At 51.0% G+C, this 19,008-nt stretch overlaps 1 protein-coding gene across 1 annotated transcript in view; it reads left to right on the top strand.

Annotated features, from left to right (window-relative positions):
• NOTCH3 (notch 3) overlaps window positions 1-9,786 on the top strand; it is a 33,404-nt gene extending 23,618 nt beyond the window's left edge. The window contains 7 exon segments of the mRNA XM_023763304.1: window positions 2-89; window positions 1,106-1,190; window positions 2,214-2,412; window positions 3,470-3,750; window positions 3,994-4,141; window positions 6,805-6,902; window positions 7,687-9,786. Coding sequence (XP_023619072.1) covers window positions 2-89; window positions 1,106-1,190; window positions 2,214-2,412; window positions 3,470-3,750; window positions 3,994-4,141; window positions 6,805-6,902; window positions 7,687-8,739 — 1,952 coding nt within the window. The 3' untranslated portion in view covers window positions 8,740-9,786.
• The last annotated feature ends 9,222 nt before the right edge of the window (window positions 9,787-19,008 follow it).

The following is a 19,008-nucleotide window of genomic DNA, read 5'->3' as shown; positions in this document are numbered from 1 at the left end:
TTCCCCGAGGGCTTTGCGCTGCACAAGGACGTGGCCGCTGGCCACAAGGGCCGGAGGGAGCCTGTGGGCCAAGATGCGCTGGGCATGAAGTGAGGACCCTGCCCTTTCCCTGTCCCTGACTTTAGGAGCCCTTGTGAGCCCTTGAGTCCACCTTGACCTGACTCTGACCCCAACTGGACCCTAACTTCAGACTTCAGCCTGGACCCCAGTATCTATCCCCTCGACCACTGACTCTATGATCCCTTGGGGATCACCCCTGATTCGTGACCCCTGATTCCATTTCCTGTGTCCCACTTCCTTTAACTCAAATTCTATCCTGACCCCACCTGGATTCGACCCCAGCCCTCGCCTCTCAGATTTCATGCTTAATACTCAGCATTCATTCCTACATGACTGCTGGCTCCATGAGCCCTGTCGGGTACCCCAACCCCTTCCTGACCCCTGAGCCTTTCCTCTGTGACCCCCAATATCACCTCTGTCTCTAACCAACTATGACCTTTGACTTCCTCTCTGATCCCCTTTCCATCCCAACTCAATGTCCATTCCCCACCACCCTCAGTCCTGGCCTTGATCCTAGGCTCCACCTCCAACTCCCTGATCTGTCCCTCAAGACCCAAACCCCACCCTGGCCTAACCCCCGAATTTACCCCTCTCCTGTGACCTCCTGACTCCCTGACCCCTCTCCACAACCTCCTTACCCTGACCCCTCTCCACAACCTCCTTATCTTGGCTATGTCTCTTACCTCTTACCTGTTACGAAGTTACCTCTATTCTGTTACGACATCCTCCTCTCTAACCCCGGATGTATGGCCATGACCCTCCCTATCCCACAGCTCACTACTCTGACCCCTGACCCCACTCCTGTCTCACCACAGTTCCACCTTTAGACCCTGGCTGTCACTCATCATAACTTCTGACTGCACTCCCTGTGACCTTGCCTCATTGGACCCTGTATCTCGACCCTGCCCCCTGTGCCTACTGACCTATCCCAACTCCAGACCCTGACCTCGCTTCTGGGACCTCTGCTGTGACCCCACCCCTAATCTTCCAGGTCACATGTCTCAGTTGTCCCCTCTACCCTCCCCCCTATCCATTGTCTCCACAGGAATATGGCCAAGGGGGAGAGTCTGATGGGGGAGGTGGCAGCAGACTGGATGGACACAGAGTGCCCAGAGGCCAAGCGACTGAAGGTTGTTACCCCCTCTTCTGAACCCTGTTTTCAGGGTCTTGGGTGGGGCCCCGAAGGTCAGTGGGAGAACTCAGAGGCTGTCACCTGGATCCTTAAGCTCAGGTCTAGCTCGATCAGGCTCTGTGTTTGGTGCCCAAAGGCTCTTACGTGAGCTGGCAGACTGGTTGAGAATATTCTGTCCTGTTTCCATAACATCACTCATGCCTTTTGGACGTGGGTCTGAAATTTATCGAGCTCCTGCGAGGGGCCCAGTTGCTTTGCTCATGAAGGTGCATCGATACATTCGTGAGTGACTATTCGGTCCCTGTACCTCATGATCATATTCACGTTCTCAGATTAATCCTGATCCTTGAAGGATTCCCTTGCCCCACATTTCTTTTCCAATGATTTTTAGTTTCCAGAATACAAGTTTTGCATTTTTTTCCCTGGGAAATATAATTCTAAATATTTTATTCTTCTGGATGCTGTTGTCAGTAGAATTGTCAACTTAATCTTGTTTTTGGTGTGTTTGTGTCTAGTGCAGTGGTTCTCAACCTTCCTAATGCCGCGACCCTTTAATACAGTTCCTCATGTTGTGGTGACCCCCAATTTCATTGTTACAAATTGAACATAATGAAAGCATAGTGATTAATCACAAAACAATACATAATTATATATGTGTTTTCCGATGGTCTTAGGCGACCCCTGTGAAAGGGTCGTTCGACCCCCAAAGGGGTCGCAACCCACAGGTTGAGAACCGCTAGTCTAGTATATAGACAGGTGTGTGCTGACAGTTACGATGCTGTGTCTCTTCCTTGATCACCCACCTTGGGTTCCAAGCCCTTCCCCCTTTCCCATTTGGATTAAAATTCCAGTTTTTCCTCTAACGAGTTTTCTGACCTCCTATATGTCAATTTCCTGTTTCCTTATCTAGAAAACACTCGGGGTTTTAGGGGGGCTGTGTGTGCTTCTCCATGAGAGAAACCCAGACTGTCCCTCTGTCTCCCCCAACTCCTTGTGAGAACCTGGATCCTTGTGCCTCCAGGTAGAGGAGCCTGGCGTGGGGGCTGAGGACGCTGTGGATTGCCGCCAGTGGACTCAACACCACCTGGTTGCTGCTGACATCCGCGTGGCACCAGCCATGGCCTTGACGCCGCCGCAGGGGGAGGCAGATGCTGATGGCATGGATGTCAACGTGCGTGGCCCAGGTCAGTGAGGCACCTCCCGCTCCCCGCTCCTACTTGTGAGAGTTTGAGTCTGCGTCTGTGCTCTGGGGAGAGCGAGGTATGTCTGGGTGTTTGTCTATGCGGCTGGTTGTTACTCGGGACTCTTGGTTGTAAGTGATAATAGCCCAGTTCATACAAGTTTAAGTAAAACAGGGGATGTACTGGCTCTTGTAACTGAAGCATCAGGTGCATTTGGATCCGGGACTCACCACCCCTTGGCTCTGGCCCAGGCAGGCTTTTTCCTGGGGACGCTATGGCCACAGGCAGGACCAGCCTTATAAAACCTTTTTTCCCATCTACACCAGAAAAAGTCCCAGAATGAGTTCTGATTGGACGGACCTGGGTCACATGCTCATCCCTGAACTAATCAGTGTGGTCTGGGGCCTGGAATATGCAGACTGACCAAGCCTGGGCCCTATGCCTGTCCCTGGGGGAGGGGGTTTGGCTCTAACCCGAGCTTGAGGATGGAGAATGGGGTGCAAGTGTCTCCCTAAGGAAACCAGGCCAAATGCTCACGGAGTGCTGCTGACCATGTTATCTGGATCCTGCTGGATTCATCTTTGCCATATTTCAGGGTATTCTCCCCCTAGCTCTGTTTTGCTCCAAAAGGCCTGCATCTTTTGAAGTCCCTAAGGGATTTCATGTCCCTGGGGGTGCTCATAGCTGGTGGGTGTGGGCATTTGGAAGGCACAGCTCCTTTGCCTCGAGCTGGAGTATAACTGCAGGTATCACTCAGCCTCCAGCCTTCCCTTTGGGATCAGGATGAAATAGCCCACTGGGAATTTGTCTGAGGGGCATGTGTTTGTCTTCCTCCCTCCCTTGTCCTTTGTCCTTTTCTGCCTCAGAGCCCTTCTGGGGCAAATCACATGCCTATGAATCTTCATCCTGGGTTGGCTTCTGGGGCCCCTGACACAGATGTGTGTGTGTGTGTGTGAGCATGCAGATGCACTTCTGTGTGTGTGTGTGTGCATGCAGATGTACCTCCGTTTGTCGCACTTCCTCCTAATGCAGTGCCCTCAGCAGGATTCCCTGGAAAGGCCCCTGTATCCACCTTCCCATGATATGTTCCTGTTCCCTGCATTCTGCGGGGGGGCCTTGGAGCCCATGCCAGCTGAGGAGGACGAGGCAGAAGACACATCAGCCAGCATCATCTCAGACCTGATTTGCCAGGGGGCCCAGCTTGGGGCGCGGACTGACCGCACGGGTGAGACGGCCTTGCACCTGGCCGCCCGTTATGCCCGGGCTGATGCTGCCAAGCGGCTGCTGGATGCTGGAGCAGATACCAATGCCCAAGACCACTCGGGGCGCACCCCCCTGCACACGGCTGTCACTGCCGATGCCCAGGGCGTCTTCCAGGTGAGATGGGCCTGCCTCTTTGGACATCAGAGCTGGGACGGGCATCGAACTGATCTGGGTTGGAGCCCCGGTTCTGCCTTCCAGAGCTTTTTTTTTGTAAAATGGGGATATATGGGTGGTCAGTTTCTCCCTGAATCTCATTGAATCCAGGAGATGTGGGGATTGGGTCGTCAGAGGGCTTAGAGGTGCTCCTGGTTCCCCTGTGTCTGCCATGACTCCCCCTGCTGCACCTCCCTCCCCTAGATTCTCATCCGGAACCGCTCCACAGACCTGGATGCCCGCATGGCAGATGGGTCGACCGCATTGATCCTGGCGGCCCGCCTGGCGGTGGAGGGCATGGTGGAAGAGCTCATTGCCAGCCACGCTGATGTCAATGCTGTGGACGAACTTGGTAGGCTGGTGGGCGGTGGGGGCTGAGAGGATGTCACATGGACCCTGACTGTCTTGTTTGTGTGAACCCTCACCCACTGTGAACACTGCCACCCAATCACTGAAGTTCCTGTACACATAACAGGGCTGCAACATGGACTTACACTCTTGTGCATTTTTTTTAAAAACATGGTTTTGCAGAGGTGTATTAAGTGCATCATTCTCTTTTTAAAACTTAGAGTATCTGCTTTCTTTTTTAAAAATATATTTTATTGATTTTTTATAGAGAGGAAGGGAGAGGGAGAGTTAGAAACATCGATCAGCTGCCCCATGCACACCCCTCACTGGGGATATGCCCCTGACCGGAATCAAACCTGGGACCCTTCAGTCCGCAGGCCGACACTCTATCCGCTGAGCCAAACCGGTTAAGGGCTCTTGTGCATTTTTTTATGGCATCCACGAGCTCATTGACACATGAGTGACTTAGAAAAAGGTGCCCTTTCCCAAGACACTTCATTTCCACCTACTTGGTTAGAGGTAATCACTGCTGCCATCTGCCAGGCAGCTGTTACAATACATTTGCTAACCGACCCATTTATATGAGGTGGCCTCTCCTTCCCCGGTGGCTTGCTAGCAGAGTCCCTGGAGGTGGCTTCTTGCCTCATGCACACCCCCCACTGGGGATATGCCCGCAACCTGCCCTTATGTCCAGAGGACCTCACACAGACGTAGACACACTCAGATGCTCACAAACATTCTTTGGAGTAGGTGTTCTCAACTTTTGGAGCAGGTGTTCTTTTTAAAAAATATATATTTTATTGATTTTTTACAGAGAGGAAGGGACAGGGATAGAGAGAAACATCGATGAGAGAGAAGCAGTGATCAGCTGCCTCCTGCACACCTCCTACTGGGGATGTGCCTGCAACCAAGGTACATGCCCTTGACCGGAATAGAACCTGGGACCTTTCAGTCCACAGGCCAACGCTCTATCCACTGAGCCAAACCGGTTAGGGCTGAAGCAGGTGTTCTTAACCTACCAATGACATTTGGGATTGGAGCATCTTTGGTGGTTGGGGCCATCCTTGCATTGCAGGGTGTTAAGCAGCATCCCTGGCCTTGAACTATTAGATGCTAGTAGCCCACCTCCCAGTTGTGGAACCAAAAATATCTCCCAACATTGCCAAATGCCACTGGGGGAAAATCACCCCTGGTTGAGAAATATGGCTTTAGAGGAGCACTACCCAATAGAACTTTCTGGGATGACGGAGTGTTTTCCACAGTGGCTGCCCCATTTTTCACTCCCACCAACAGTGTATGAAGGTTCCAATATCTCCACATCCTTGCCAACACCTTTTATTATCTGTTTTTTTGTTTATAGTGGGTGTGAATTGGTATCTCATTGTGGTTTCTGATTTTCATTTTCCGGATGGCTAATGATTTTGAGCATCTTTTTATATGCTTATTGGCCATTTGTATGTGTTTTCTTTTGCAACATGTCCATTCAGATGTTTTGCCTATTTTTAATTGGGTTATTTGTCTTTCTGTATTTTTAATATCTATTTTTATTGATTTCAGAGAGGAGGGGAGAGGGAGAGAGAGATACAAACATCAATGATAAGAGCGAATCATTGATAGACTGCCTCCTGCACACCCCACATGGGGATTGCCCTGTCTGGGAATGGAACCGTGACCTCTTGGTTCATAGGTCAATGCTCAACTGCTGAGTCGAGCCTGCAGAGCTGTCTTTCTATTATTGAGTTACAAAGGTTATGTACTCTAAGTATGTTTCTTACCAGATATATGATTTATAAATATTTCTTTCAATTTGTAGAGGGGGGGGGGAGAGAGAGAGAGAGAGAGAGAGAGAGAGAGAGAGAGAGAAACATTGATTTGTTGTTTCACTTACTTATGCATTCATTGGTTGATTCTTGTATGTATCCTGACTGGGAATAGAACCTGCAACCTTGGCATATCAGGATGGCGCTCTAAACAACTGAGTGAGGGCTTCACTTTCTTTATGTTGTCCTTCAAAGCACAAACATTTTAATTTTGATAATGTCTAGTTTATGTATTTTTGTTGTATTACTGCTTCTGTTTTTGGTGTCATATCTAAGAATCTTTGTCTAATTCAAGATCATAAATATTTACTCCTATATTTTCTTCTAAATATTTTATAGTTTCAGCTTTTACATTTAGGTCTTGGAGTGATTTTTTTTATATGGTGTGAGGTAGGGGGTCCACCTTAATTCTTTTGCATGTGGAGATCTAGCTGTCCCAGCACCATTTGTTGAGAAAGCTATTCTTTCCCCATTGAATGGTTTTGACACCTATTTTAGTTAATTTTAGTTAATTTAAATCTAAAGAGGCACATGGGACTGGTGGCAACTGCATCAGATAGCACACCTCTAGGAATAAACAAGTGAGGGCTGCATAGTTCCCTCTGTAAATGGAAATTCACATGTACAGGAGCCCCAGGCCATGGAAGACACCTGTACAGTGTCTCCCTTGGACAGAGAGTCATTCTATGGATCTGCACATACACAGACCCAAACACAGGTGCTCAGATCCTCATGGCAGGTCCGCTCCTTCTCACCAGGCCGTATTCTGGGCATTTCCTGCTTCTCTGCCTTGGAGGGTCAGGACATGAGCCTGATTCTGACCTTGACCTCTCTGCACTCCCCCCAGGGAAATCAGCCTTACACTGGGCTGCAGCTGTCAACAACGTGGAGGCCACCTTGGCCCTGCTCAAAAATGGAGCCAACAAGGACATGCAAGATAGCAAGGTGAGCCCCAGCCCTTGGCTCACCAGGGAGTCATCCCTAGCACAGACCTCCCCCTACCAGGTAGCAGAGAGTGGGGGGGAGTAGACAAGTGGGAGCATTCACCCAGCCTGCAGCCAGCTTTTAGGGGTGGGAATTGGGCCCAAGAGGCTCCAACAGTAGATCAGAAGAGGAAGTGTGTGGCAGTTACTATTGACCTTGGGAAAGTTGCTTAACTCCTCTGGACCTGTGTTCTCGTCTGTGAAATGGAGAAGCCACAGTACCTAACTCATTGCCTCTTCCAAGGATTCAGTGAGGTAATGTGTTCCCTCAATAGAAGGTAACTTTTTGATCATTGTTTAAAAAGCCTTGCAAGGTGGTGTTACTCTACTCAGATAAGCAGAGTGAGGCTCAGAGGGGTGCAGGATGGATTCTGTTCTTATTTAAAATTTCCATATTTTTTAATGGAATTTTTGGCATTAATTTAAATTACATTTTTTTTTAAAAAATTGCATTAAAATATTAATTTTTATGACTGAGAGTTTTGGTGCCCCTTTGAAATTTGTGTCTAAGGCGAGTGCCTTACTCTTCTCACCCTGTTCCTGGCACTGGGGCCTGGCACTTAGGAGGTGCACCATGACTGTGGTTTAAATAAAAGAACTTGCCTCGGCTTCCCCATCAGAGCGAGGAGTCGAACCCAGGTCGGTCAGGCTGGGACCTTAGCTCTCAGGTTCCATCAGAGGACGGAGGCCCTGGTGTTGCTGGCCCTTGTGACCCTGACACCTGGCTGGTTCTCGGCTCCCCCCAGGAGGAGACACCACTGTTCCTGGCTGCCCGGGAGGGCAGCTATGAGGCTGCCAAGCTGCTGCTGGATCACTTTGCCAACCGGGAGATCACTGACCATCTGGACAGGCTGCCCCGGGACGTGGCCCAGGAGAGGCTGCACCAGGACATCGTGCGCTTGCTAGACCAGCCCAGTGGGCCGCGCAGTCCCCCGGGCTCCCATGGCCTGGGGCCCCTGCTCTGCCCGCCCGGGGCCTTCCTCCCTGGCCTCAAGGCGGCACAGTCAGGGGGCAAGAAGAGCCGAAGGCCACCAGGGAAAGCAGGGCTGGGACCACAGGGCACCCGGGGCCGGGGCAAGAAGCTGACGCTGGCCTGCCCGGGTCCTCTGGCTGAGAGCTCAGTCACACTGTCGCCTGTAGACTCTCTGGACTCCCCACGGCCCTTTGGTGGGCCCCCTGCATCCCCTGGAGGTTTCCCCCTCGAGGGGCCCTACATGAGTGCCACCACCACGGCTGTGTCCCTGGCACAACTTGGTGGTGTGGGCAGGGCAGGTCTAGGGCGCCAGCCCCCCGGGGGCTGTGTACTCAGCCTGGGCTTGCTGAAACCTGTAGCCGTTCCCCTCGACTGGGCCCGGCTGCCCCCACCTGCCCCACCAGGTCCCTCGTTCCTGCTGCCACTGGCACCGGGACCCCAGCTGCTGAACCCTGGGACCCCCATGTCTCCTCAGGAGCGGCCCCCACCATATCTGGCTGTTCCGGGACATGGTGAGGAGTATCCAGTACCTGGGGCCCATGGCAGCCCCCCCAAGGCTCGCTTCCTCCGGGTCCCGAGTGAGCATCCCTACCTGACCCCATCCCCTGAGTCCCCTGAGCATTGGGCCAGCCCCTCGCCTCCCTCACTGTCAGACTGGTCTGATTCCACACCCAGCCCAGCCACTGCCAGTAGGGCCACAGCCACAGCGGCAGGGACACTTCCTGCCCAGCCACTCTCCCTGTCTGTCCCTGGCCCCCTCGTTCAGGCTCAGACCCAGCTGGGGCCCCAGCCTGAAGTCACTCCCAAGAGGCAGGTGTTGGCTTGAGATGCTCCTCAGTTCTTGGGGTTTGGGCAACTGAAGAGACACCCTATCCTGATTCTGTTCTCCCCCATTTTCCTTTAATCCTTTCCATTCTCTTTTCTCTTTTCCAATCCCCCTGCACCCCCTACCCCTTCAGTGTGACTGACATAGCTTACCAGCCTAGGGCTTCAATCTTCCCTTATTTGTAAGGGGTTCAGGCTGACCCCCACCCATGGGTCTTGTGATGAGTCTGGGACCGCCTCCTGTCCTCCCCTGTCCTACTCTCCAACTCACCCTTCCTTCCTTTCTTGCCTCCTCTGGCCTCTTTCACTCCTCACACTCTGACATGAGTGGATTATTATTTTTTTTTACATTTTGTATAGAAACAAAATTCATTTAAACAAACTTATTATTATTATTATTATTTTTTACAAAATATATATATGGAGATGCTCCCTGCCCCCCTGCAAACCCCCCAGTGCCCCCATGGGGCTGAGTCTGTGGGCCCATTTGGCCAAGCTGGATTCTGTGTACCGAGTACACAGGCATGACTGGGATCCTGTGTACCGAGTACATGACCCTGGTGTGTACCAAGTAGTCACCCTTGGGCGCACCCTCTGGGGCCAGGGGTTGGCAAGATGTGGGAGCTTCCTCCCCACCCCATGTCCCTCACTTCACTGCATTCCAGATGGAACTTGTTCTATAGCTTTGCTGGGGAAAGGGCTCTTCTATCTTAGAGAGCCCACCCCCAGATTGTCTCCCCACCCTTGAGCCTGGGCCACCTTCCTTTGGGAACTTGGGGGTGGGTGGTGGGAACATGAGGATTAGGGGAGATATGTGCATTTCACTTTGTGTCCCTGTACATATGGGACTGCAAGATGGGAAGGAGCTACCTGAGTGGCACCTCTCCTGGTACTCCCCTGGCCCAGTGCCATGGCAGAATATAAGTATTTTTAGGCAATTTTTGTAATATGGCTTCTGATCACAATTTCTGTGTAGCTAAGTTCCCAGGCCTTTCATTGTACAGCCCCCACTCCCCTCACCACCTAATAAAGGAATAGTTAACACTCAGTGTCATTGATCTGTGCCTAGATAAGGTGGGGGAGTGATAGTGGTGGATCTTCTGTCTCTCCAAGGCTAACGAGCTCCCATCTTAGGTTAAACCCATTTAGCTTGCCTACCCGCTTGTGTTTCTTCTTTTTTTGATTCAATCAGATTTGCTTGGAAACATTGTTTAATGGAAATGCTAAGAAAGCTGTCAGTTGGTGGAGCTTTTAAGGTCACCAGCAGATTAAGAACTATGGGTGGCCAGTTTGGAGTGGTAGGTACTTCTGCAAACAGCAGAAGAATGGAGCTAGTATGCAGGGAGAATCAGAAAAAAGTGCTCCAATGGTTCTAGAGTTGGAAGGCGTGAGTATCTTAGTTTCAGAAGTATCAATTTCAGTAAATTGAGTATTCATTCCATTGACACCACAGTTATTTTTTCATTGATGCTAGTTTTGCATGAAAGTCACCTCTACTTCATGTTTCCTTGGTGTATGGAGACAATGTTGCAGCTCTGTAATAAATACTCCTTTACATATACCAGCTTGGATGGGTTTCTATATCTTGCAACCAATTGTACTCCAAGACAAGGTTGTGTTCATATAGGGGCATCTTCCAGGAAAAGGGGATGGGTTAATGTTCATTGATTCCCCTGTCACTTGGAGTGCTTGTGGTTGCATGTGACACAAAAATTAACCCAGCTGGTTTAAACAAACAAACACAATTATTAGCTCATGTAACTAATAAGGACCAGCTTCAGGGAGATTTGGTGCAGTGACAGAAAAGAAGGCTGAATTTCTCCTCATCTCTACAGATTGTTCTCTGGGCATCCGTGTCATCCTCAGGCTCCACATCTAATTTCTCTTCCCACCGTCACAGCTATAGTGCTCCTTCTGTGTTAGCAAAATGAGTGCAAAGATCATTAACCATATGGCACTTTCCAGGGACCTGAGAAGCTTCTCGACTTGGAGTTGATTTGTGTGGATTCCAATTGGGTCATGTGCCCGTCCTCTTACTGATGGTTTCTCAATGTTGGCATTATTGACATTTGTGGCCAGGTCCTTCTTTACCAAAGGGGGTCTCCTGTGCATTGTGGGATCCCTGGCCCCGACCCACTAGATGCCCCCTTGCCATTGTGACAACCAAAGAAGTCTCCAGGCATTGCCAGTTGTCCCCTGGTGATGGTGGCTGGGGGGATTGCTTTTCAGCACTGCTGCTCTACCCAGATTATGGTAATGGGATAGGGGATGTGCTGATTTTTTAAAGCAATCAGCCTGTGCTCTTGAACTGGGGATGGGGTAAATATAGGGGCAATCAGGTTTAGAAAAGCTGGAATTTTGTGGAAGCAACTAATAAATACTCCATGCTGTTTCCCAGAGGTTTGCAGAGTGAATGCATCCCAGCTGCCACAGGGGTAAGTTGCCTGCTAGCATATGCCCTATTAGCTTCTTTTCCTGTCTTTTCTCATTACTCCACTTCCTTGCTCGTATTTTCTAGGGTCACCTCCAAAGTAAACTTACTTCTACTCAAATCTTTGTCTCAGGGTCATTTCTGGGAGGACCCCAAATATGACAGGGGTTGTTGGTATAGGGCAGGAGTTTGCTAAATTATGACACTTGGGAGAACCAAGATGGCAGCGTAAGGTACAGACCTGTGCGTGCTGCCTCCCACAACAACATCGAGACTACCAACTATAAAACAAACAGTTGTCATTCAGAACCATGGGAAAGCTGGCCCAGTGGAAGCTCTACAACTGGAAGGAAAGAAAGAAGAGCATTGAGACTGAGTAGGTTGTGCAGAGGCTCCAAGAACGGAGGTATGGAGTCGTGCACCAGGCGGGCTGCAACTGGATGCGCGGTTTTTTTTCAATCAGAAGGGGATGCAGACTCTCAAATCCACTGAGCGCGTTTTCGGTGGGATCCTGAGGTCCCAGACCCCTACAGGTAGAGGCGGAATGGCCTTGCAACGGGGCCGGAGAGTGAGAGTGGCTGTCTCACAGAGCTGCTCGCCGGCATGCCGGCACTCGGGGACGTGAGTCGCTGAGTCGTGGAGAGGCGAGGAGACCCGGAGATGCCATTGCCCTTGGCCCTGCCCTGGTGATTTGCCAAGAACAGAGGGGCGGAGTAGCGCGCCAGGCTGGCTGCAACTGGATGCGCGGTTTTTTTTCAATCAGAAGGGGATGCAGACTCTCAAATCCACTGAGCGTGTTTGGGGCGGGATCCTGCGGTCCCAGACCCCTACGGGGAGAGGCGGGACGACCTTGCAACAGGCCCGGAGAGCGAGAGTGGCTGTCTCGCAGAGCTGCTCGCCGGCACTTGGGGACATGAGAAGTGGAGTCGCAGAGAGGCAAGGAGTGGCGGAGATGCCATTGCCCCTTGCTCCACCCTGGTGATTCCCGGGGACCCTGCCCCACTCAATTTACATCCCCACCCAAGCTGTGCTAGTGGCACAAAGAGAACCACCGTCACTTTTGCAGCCCAGCCCAGCAGAATGCAGATTTCAACTCCTCGCATACATAAGGGACACACTCAAGAAGCAGGATCAGGTTCGGGGGAAGCTGGAGCTGGACACGGCTGGCAGGCGACATGGAACCGCTGTACCAGAAAACGCACAGGCAGGTCCACCAGATCCAGTCTCACATGGGATGCTGGGAGATGGCAGACAGGCAGTCTGTGCACTTGGTAGAAAATGAAATCCAAGCAAGCATACCAGATATTCAGCCACCAGGAACTCCTGGAGATTTTGTCCAGCAAGGAGCTGCCCAACAAAGGACAGAATGCCAAACTTCGTGTTGCTGAGATGGCCCCCGTGAGGCCAAGGCAGCCCCCGTAGGGCCGAGGCAGCCCCCGTGGGGCTGGGACAGCCTCCGAGAGGCTGGGATGGCCCCGGTGAGGCTGAGGCGGCCCTGGTGAGGCTGGGACATCCCTGGTGGGGGTGGGACGGCCCCGGTGGGGTTGAGACGGCCCCGGTGAGGTCGAAAGAGCCCCTGTGAGGTCGAGATGGCCCCTGTGAGGTTGAGACGGCCCTGGTGAGGTTGAATCGGCCCCGGTGAAGTCAAGACGGCACCGGTGAGGTTGAGACAGCCCCGGTGAGGTCAAAATGGCCCCAGTGAGGTTGAAACGGCCCATGTGAGGCTGAAACGGCCCTGGTGAGGTTGAAACAGCCCCGGTGAGGTTGAAACGGCTCATGTGAGGTCGAGACGGCCCATGTGAGGCTGAGACGGCCCTGGTGAGGCTGAGATGGCTCTGGTGAGGCTGAGACGGCCCCGGTGAGGTTGAAAGAGCCCCTGTGAGGTCAAGATGGCCCCTGTGAGGTTGAGACAGCACTGGTGAGGTTGAGACAGCCCCGGTGAGGTTGAGACGGCCCTAGTGGGCTTTCAACGGCCCCAGTGAGGCTGAAACAGCCCCTGTGAGGTTGAGTCGGCCCCTGTGAGGTTGAATCAGCCCCGGAGGTCGAGACGGCCCTGGTGAGGTCGAGACGGCCCTGGTGAGGTCGAGATGGCCCCGGTGAGGTCAAGATGGCCATGGTGAGGTTGAATCGGACCCAGTGAGGCTGAAACGGCCCCTGTGAGGCTGAGATGGCCCCTGTGAGACTGAGATGGCCCCTGGGAAGCTGAGAAAAATACCACATGAACTCACTCATTTATGGATAATAAGGACCATTATAGACTGATGAACAAAAATGGATACAGAGGCAGAGCAGCATTGAGCAGACTGTCAAACTACAGTGGGAACCCTGGGGAGGGTTGGGGGGGGGGTAGGAGATCAACCGAAGGACTTATTTGCATGCATATGAGAATACCTAATGGACACAAGACACTGGGGGTGGGGGAAGCTGGGGGAATGTCAACGGGGGGGAAAAAGGAGACATGTGTAATACTCTTTGTAATACTTTAAGAAATAAAAAAAAATGAAATTCAATTATAAATGTTAAACCAAAAAAAATAAATTATGCCACTCATGTTCAGTCATGAAATTTAATTCCTGAAGTGAAATTTCTCAGCCAGAACTCCTGTGCTCATTGCAGCACTATTCACATGAGTCAAAATATGGAAACAACCTAATGCCAGTCAATGGATGAACGGATAAAGATGTATGTGCATCTTTTTTCTGGTTGAGATGTGTCTTTCAGCAGGGCTAGGAGTGTGCCAGGAGGATAAGAGGAGGGGAAAAGAAATGGCATAGGGAGGGGCACAGTGGTGTGCTACAGCATGGACGTCTCAGAGGAAGGGGCAGCAGTTTGGAATGGCTGGGTCTGTGCCTCACTTTCTTATTGTCAATTTACTAAACGGACGTGTGACAGTTTGCATGGAGCAATGGATGGATTTGGAACTGTAGACGGTACCAGGGGTCAGATCACAAGGGTCTTAAATGTGAAGATGGGGAATTTTACACTTCACTCTGAGCGCAATGGGGAGCGCTGGAAGGTCCCTGAGTAGAGAGGGAACACAGCCAGGACTCCTGTTCTGGTGGCCGGTGCAGAGGACAGACTTGAGGAAGGTGATGCTGCAAACTTTGACAAGAGGTGGGAATGTTGTAGCCTGAGTTCGGGTGGGGCTGAGGGGATGGGAACTTGGGGAGGAAGAGTAGAGAAGATTTGGCGACTAATTCTGAAGAGAACAGGGAGAGGGATCGAGGGGCTGTGTTCACTCTAAGAAGTTGAGCCTGGGGAACATTTGTATAACAACGTCAAGGGATCCACTTCTTCCTTCCCCCCTTTAGGGCATTTTCCTTGGGTAGCAGCTTTGCCCTGCAGGGTGGGCACGGACAGGCCCTGGGGAGCACTGATGGGGTGGAGAGAGCATTCGTGACAGCCATTCACAACAGGAAATCATCATTAGTCCTTTCCCATTTTTTGCCACGAGAGCCTGGGGGCCAGAGAAGTGGACCCTGGGGTCTCCAGTTTCCAGGAGGGAAAGAAACCCATAGGGTCTCTCCAGCCTGAGCCCTGGGGGGCTTGTTAGTGGCTGGGGGCCCCTGAGACAGCAGCTCTAGGGATCCCCTGTATAACAGGGCCCAGGTCCTCAGCCCTCCCCTCTTAGGCTGCAAGCAGTGAGCGATGCAGGCAGGAAGCTCTGTTGGCCATGGTGAGTATGAATTCGGGGCCTTTGCCGGGCTGGAGAAGCCACCCAAGCCCACCCCCAGCTCATGTGTGGTCTGAGCACCTGGGGCACCAAATGCACACACGCATGCCCTGCAAGCAGCAGGCACACACATGCGGGCATATGTCCTGGAGCGTCCTAGGGGTGAATGCACACATGCTCATTGAGTCACTCAGGAGCGAGGGCTTAAAGGTGGTGGGGCAGGGGCTCCTGCTTCCGGGGTGGCTTCCTGATGAGAAGAAAGAGGGAGAGGAAAAGGAAAGCTCCAGACCCTGTGCCTTTTCCATCCCTTACCCTCGCTGTGGCAGTGCCATGGGCCTGCCCCTGAGCTCAGTACCCGCTGCCTCCCACTAACTCTCCCACCAAGCCAGCAGCTGGCCTGGGGATCTCGCCATAGGTGCTATTTTCATAGGTTCCAGGTATGCAAATAAGAACTTCCTAGTCCTGTAACCTGACTTCCTTTTGGCCAGACACTCACCTGTCACAATTTGGACACTTTGAGGCAAACTCAAAGTCGCAGCTTCTCAGGTGTTGCAGGGATCAATTTCAGCCCCATTCAGGAAGTCCCCTTCTTCCCTCTCTCTGAGTTGTGTGCAGGGAGCTGGCACACATGCCACCTCTGTGGCGAGGGTGGCCTGGGGCCTGGCTGTTCGTTTGTGTCCACCATGTTAGGTGTGTGTCTGCCTCTGGCATTCCCAGGGCTGAACAGAGTCTCCTCTGACCTCTGGCTGGATGGGCCCCACCCTACCCTCCTGTTGCAGCTCTGCCAGCTCCCACCCACTGCTTTCTCACACCCACATCTTGTCAGAAAATCCAGTGGGCTCCACCTGCACACTCTGTCCATAAATGGCCATCTCTCACCACCTCCCTGGTCCAGCCCTCATCCTTCCCACTCATGTTCCCCAAACTCTGGTCTCCCACAGTGGCCCGAGGGCACCCGGGAACACCCGAGTTAGGTCAGGTCCCTCCTCTGCTCAGAGTCCTCCGTGGCTCCCACATCACTCGGTGTAGAACCTGAAGTCCTCACTGTGACCCACAAGACGGTATGCAACGTGCTCTCATCACCTCTCACCCCACCCCTCCCTCTCACTTCCTCCTTCTGCCCCTCTCCCTCCTGCTGCTCCTGTTCCAGGCACAGTCCAGCTCAGGGCCTTTGCACTGGCTGCGGCCTCTATCTAGGACACTTTCTTCCCCTAGGATCCTCTTGACTCATTTGCTCATTTCTTTTTTTTTCTTTTAATCTTTATTGTTGAAAGTATTACATAGGTCCTACTTTCCCTTCATTAACCTCTTCCAGCCTGCTCCCATATTTCCTCCCCCTGTCCCCCCAGGCCCTCACCACACCAGTGGCTGTCCAAGGGTCATGCACGTATGCACACAAGTTCATTGGTTGGTGTCTTTCCCGTTTCTTTCAAGTGTGAATTCGGGGCCTCTGCTTGGCTGGAGAAGCCACCTTGGCCCCTCCCCAGCCCTACCTGTGAGATCTGAAAACGAGGGAGGGGAAACAAGGAATTCGGAGTGACTGAACAGTAAGCCTCAACAAGCCCTTTCCTGACCATCTTCTGTAAAATTGCCACCCTCCTCAGACCCTTGATGACCCTTTAAGTTCAGTGCTTCTCTTTCTCGGCAGCACTTATTGTCCAATATGCCCTCTCACTTATTTACTTATCGCGTTCCTTATTTATTGCCTGGTTCACGTCTCTAGAACTTTCTGCTCCTCCAAAGCTGGGATCTCTGCCTGTTTATTTCCCTGCTGTGTCCTCAGTGCCCAGAGCAGCACCCAGCACAGAGCAGGTGCTCAATGAATAAGTGCAGGATGATAAGGAGCCTGCAGACTCGCAGCCCTTTCAACCACACCCTCCAGCGACACAGTCCTGGCTTTGACTCCCGGCACCACAATGGTGAGATGAGAGATTATCCCATATATGCTCCGCTTCCTCAGCAGTGCAAAGCCGAGAACGACAATCCCGTCTCTCCTTGCAAGGAGCCTGAGACCACAGCGTTTGTAGCATTGTTCAGGGCATCTTAGGAACTACTGTCTGAGAGCTCACGGATCAGTCTCCACTTTCATAGATGGGGCTCGCAGGGCCCGAACCAGCTGCCCACGGTCACACTGCCCTCGTAGGTGCAGGCACCAACATTCAGACGTAGGCCTGTGTGCTTCCAGAGCTCAGTGTGGTTGTCCCTGCAGGTACCAGAAGGGCTGTTTTGAGCACTGAATTTCTGCTCATGCCATGGGATGTTTGTCAGGGAGTGACTTTCTTGTTCTTTGAGGCATGCGAGTAGAGGGTGGATGGTTGTGGTAGAAGAGACGCCTACACTGAGTGCATCTTTAAGATGCCTGAGAAGGTCTGACCTATTCCCGTCGGCCATTTACAGGTCATTATGAGGGATGTTTCTCAATGTGAGGAGTTGGAACATTCTTCACTGATTTTTGCAGAATTAAACTTGAGGCAAACTTCCAAGACATTTAGATGGCCATTGCCAATTTCTCTGGCCCCATTGCTGTGGGTGAGTATTCTCAGGGCCACAGCCATTCATTTTTTTCTCTTCTTATGAGGATCGCTGGTTTGCAGATCACCCCAAGTGCCACTAGATGGCGGATAAATCAGGACTCTGCTCTCTGCACACCCACCTTCTTGTCTCTGAGTTGGTGTTTGAGGCTCCCCAGGCTGAACTATGTTTATCTCTCAACCAATTAACTCTCAACAAGCAGGGAAGGACCGCATTGGGACCATTTCCCTTAAAGCAGATTCCCATGTTCCAACTGAGTGAAAAATACCCCGGAAATACTCTACTATTGATACCGTATCTTTTATTTTCTGAGGCAGAGTGTAATCTAGGATAACAATTCAGTATTTCTACTGAAGTCTCATAATTGCAATTAAAATGGACAATTATTTCAGAATTATGTTCCATTTAATGAATACAGATGTGTCCATGGGGCACAATGCCTGGGGCCCACCATACTACTAAGAGGGCCCATGATGTTGTTTAAATTTCTTTTAAGATCAGAAGAAATAAATGCAGTTTTAGGACTGATGCGTGCATTCATCTTTACACCAATGCAGCCCTAAAGCATAAACATTTAAAAAGTAAAAAACAAAAAATGTAGATAATGACAATGTTACAAGCTTTGCCTTTCTTGGGTATTTGAACTGTAGCAGACACAGTAGTAAATACTTGGCCCACACCCCCTTGGCTTTTATTATGTCCTTGAATTCTCTGCACATGGTGGCCAATTGGAAGTGCTGGGAGATTACTGTCTCCTGGTAGAAACTCTCAAGCAATGGCAAACAGGAGTTGATGGGTAAACACCCAGTTTCCTCACTGTCCCTTAGGGTTCCTCAGGTGGGGTTAAAGTCTGGTCGCCAGTGGTAATTTCCTTGACAATGTGCTTTTGTTATGTCTCTCTCTCCCCCAGCTCCTGCCTATGTTTTGCAGGATGATGGTCCAGATCAACTATTTGCTCTTGAATCCTTGCCTCAGGATCTGTTTCTAGGGGACTCAGATTAAGGTCCTGGTGTTCTTACCACCTCTCCCTAACTCCAATATAAGTATCTATTCCTTATAGATTTTTGTGAATTTCTTTTCTTAAAAAAAAAAAAAGAAAACCCCAGTGGGCTTGGCTCAGTGGTTAAGCTTCGACCTATGAACCAGGAGGTCACAGTTTGATTACTGATCCGGGCATATGCCCGGGGTTGCAGGCTGGATCTGATCAATGATTCTCTTTCATCATTGATGGTTCTCTCCCTCTCCCTCTCCCTCTCCCTCTCCCTCTCCCTCTCCCTTCCTCTCTGAAATAAATAAAAATATATTTTAAAGTATTGAAATGTATTAGACATGTAACATTGTGTAAGTTTAAGGTGTATAACATGCTAATATGATACATTCATATGTTGTGATATAATTGCCATTGTAGCAATAATTAGCACCTCTATCGTGTCACAAAATTATCATTTCTTTTGTGTGGTGGGAATAGTTAAGATCTGGTCTCTTAGAAAGTTGGATAATTATACTACAATATTGTTGTGTATATTCACTTTTCTGTGCCTTAGATCTCTGGGACTTATTTATCTCCTAGTTGAAAGTTTATATCCTTAAACAATATTTCTCCTCTTCCTCCACCCTCCAGCCCCTGGCAACCA

The sequence above is a fragment of the Myotis lucifugus genome, unplaced genomic scaffold (genome assembly GCF_000147115.1).
Source record: "Myotis lucifugus unplaced genomic scaffold, Myoluc2.0 scaffold_280, whole genome shotgun sequence".
Lineage (NCBI taxonomy): Eukaryota > Metazoa > Chordata > Mammalia > Chiroptera > Vespertilionidae > Myotis > Myotis lucifugus.
Note: the sequence above shows the minus strand (reverse complement) of the source record. Positions and strands in the feature narration are given on the sequence as shown.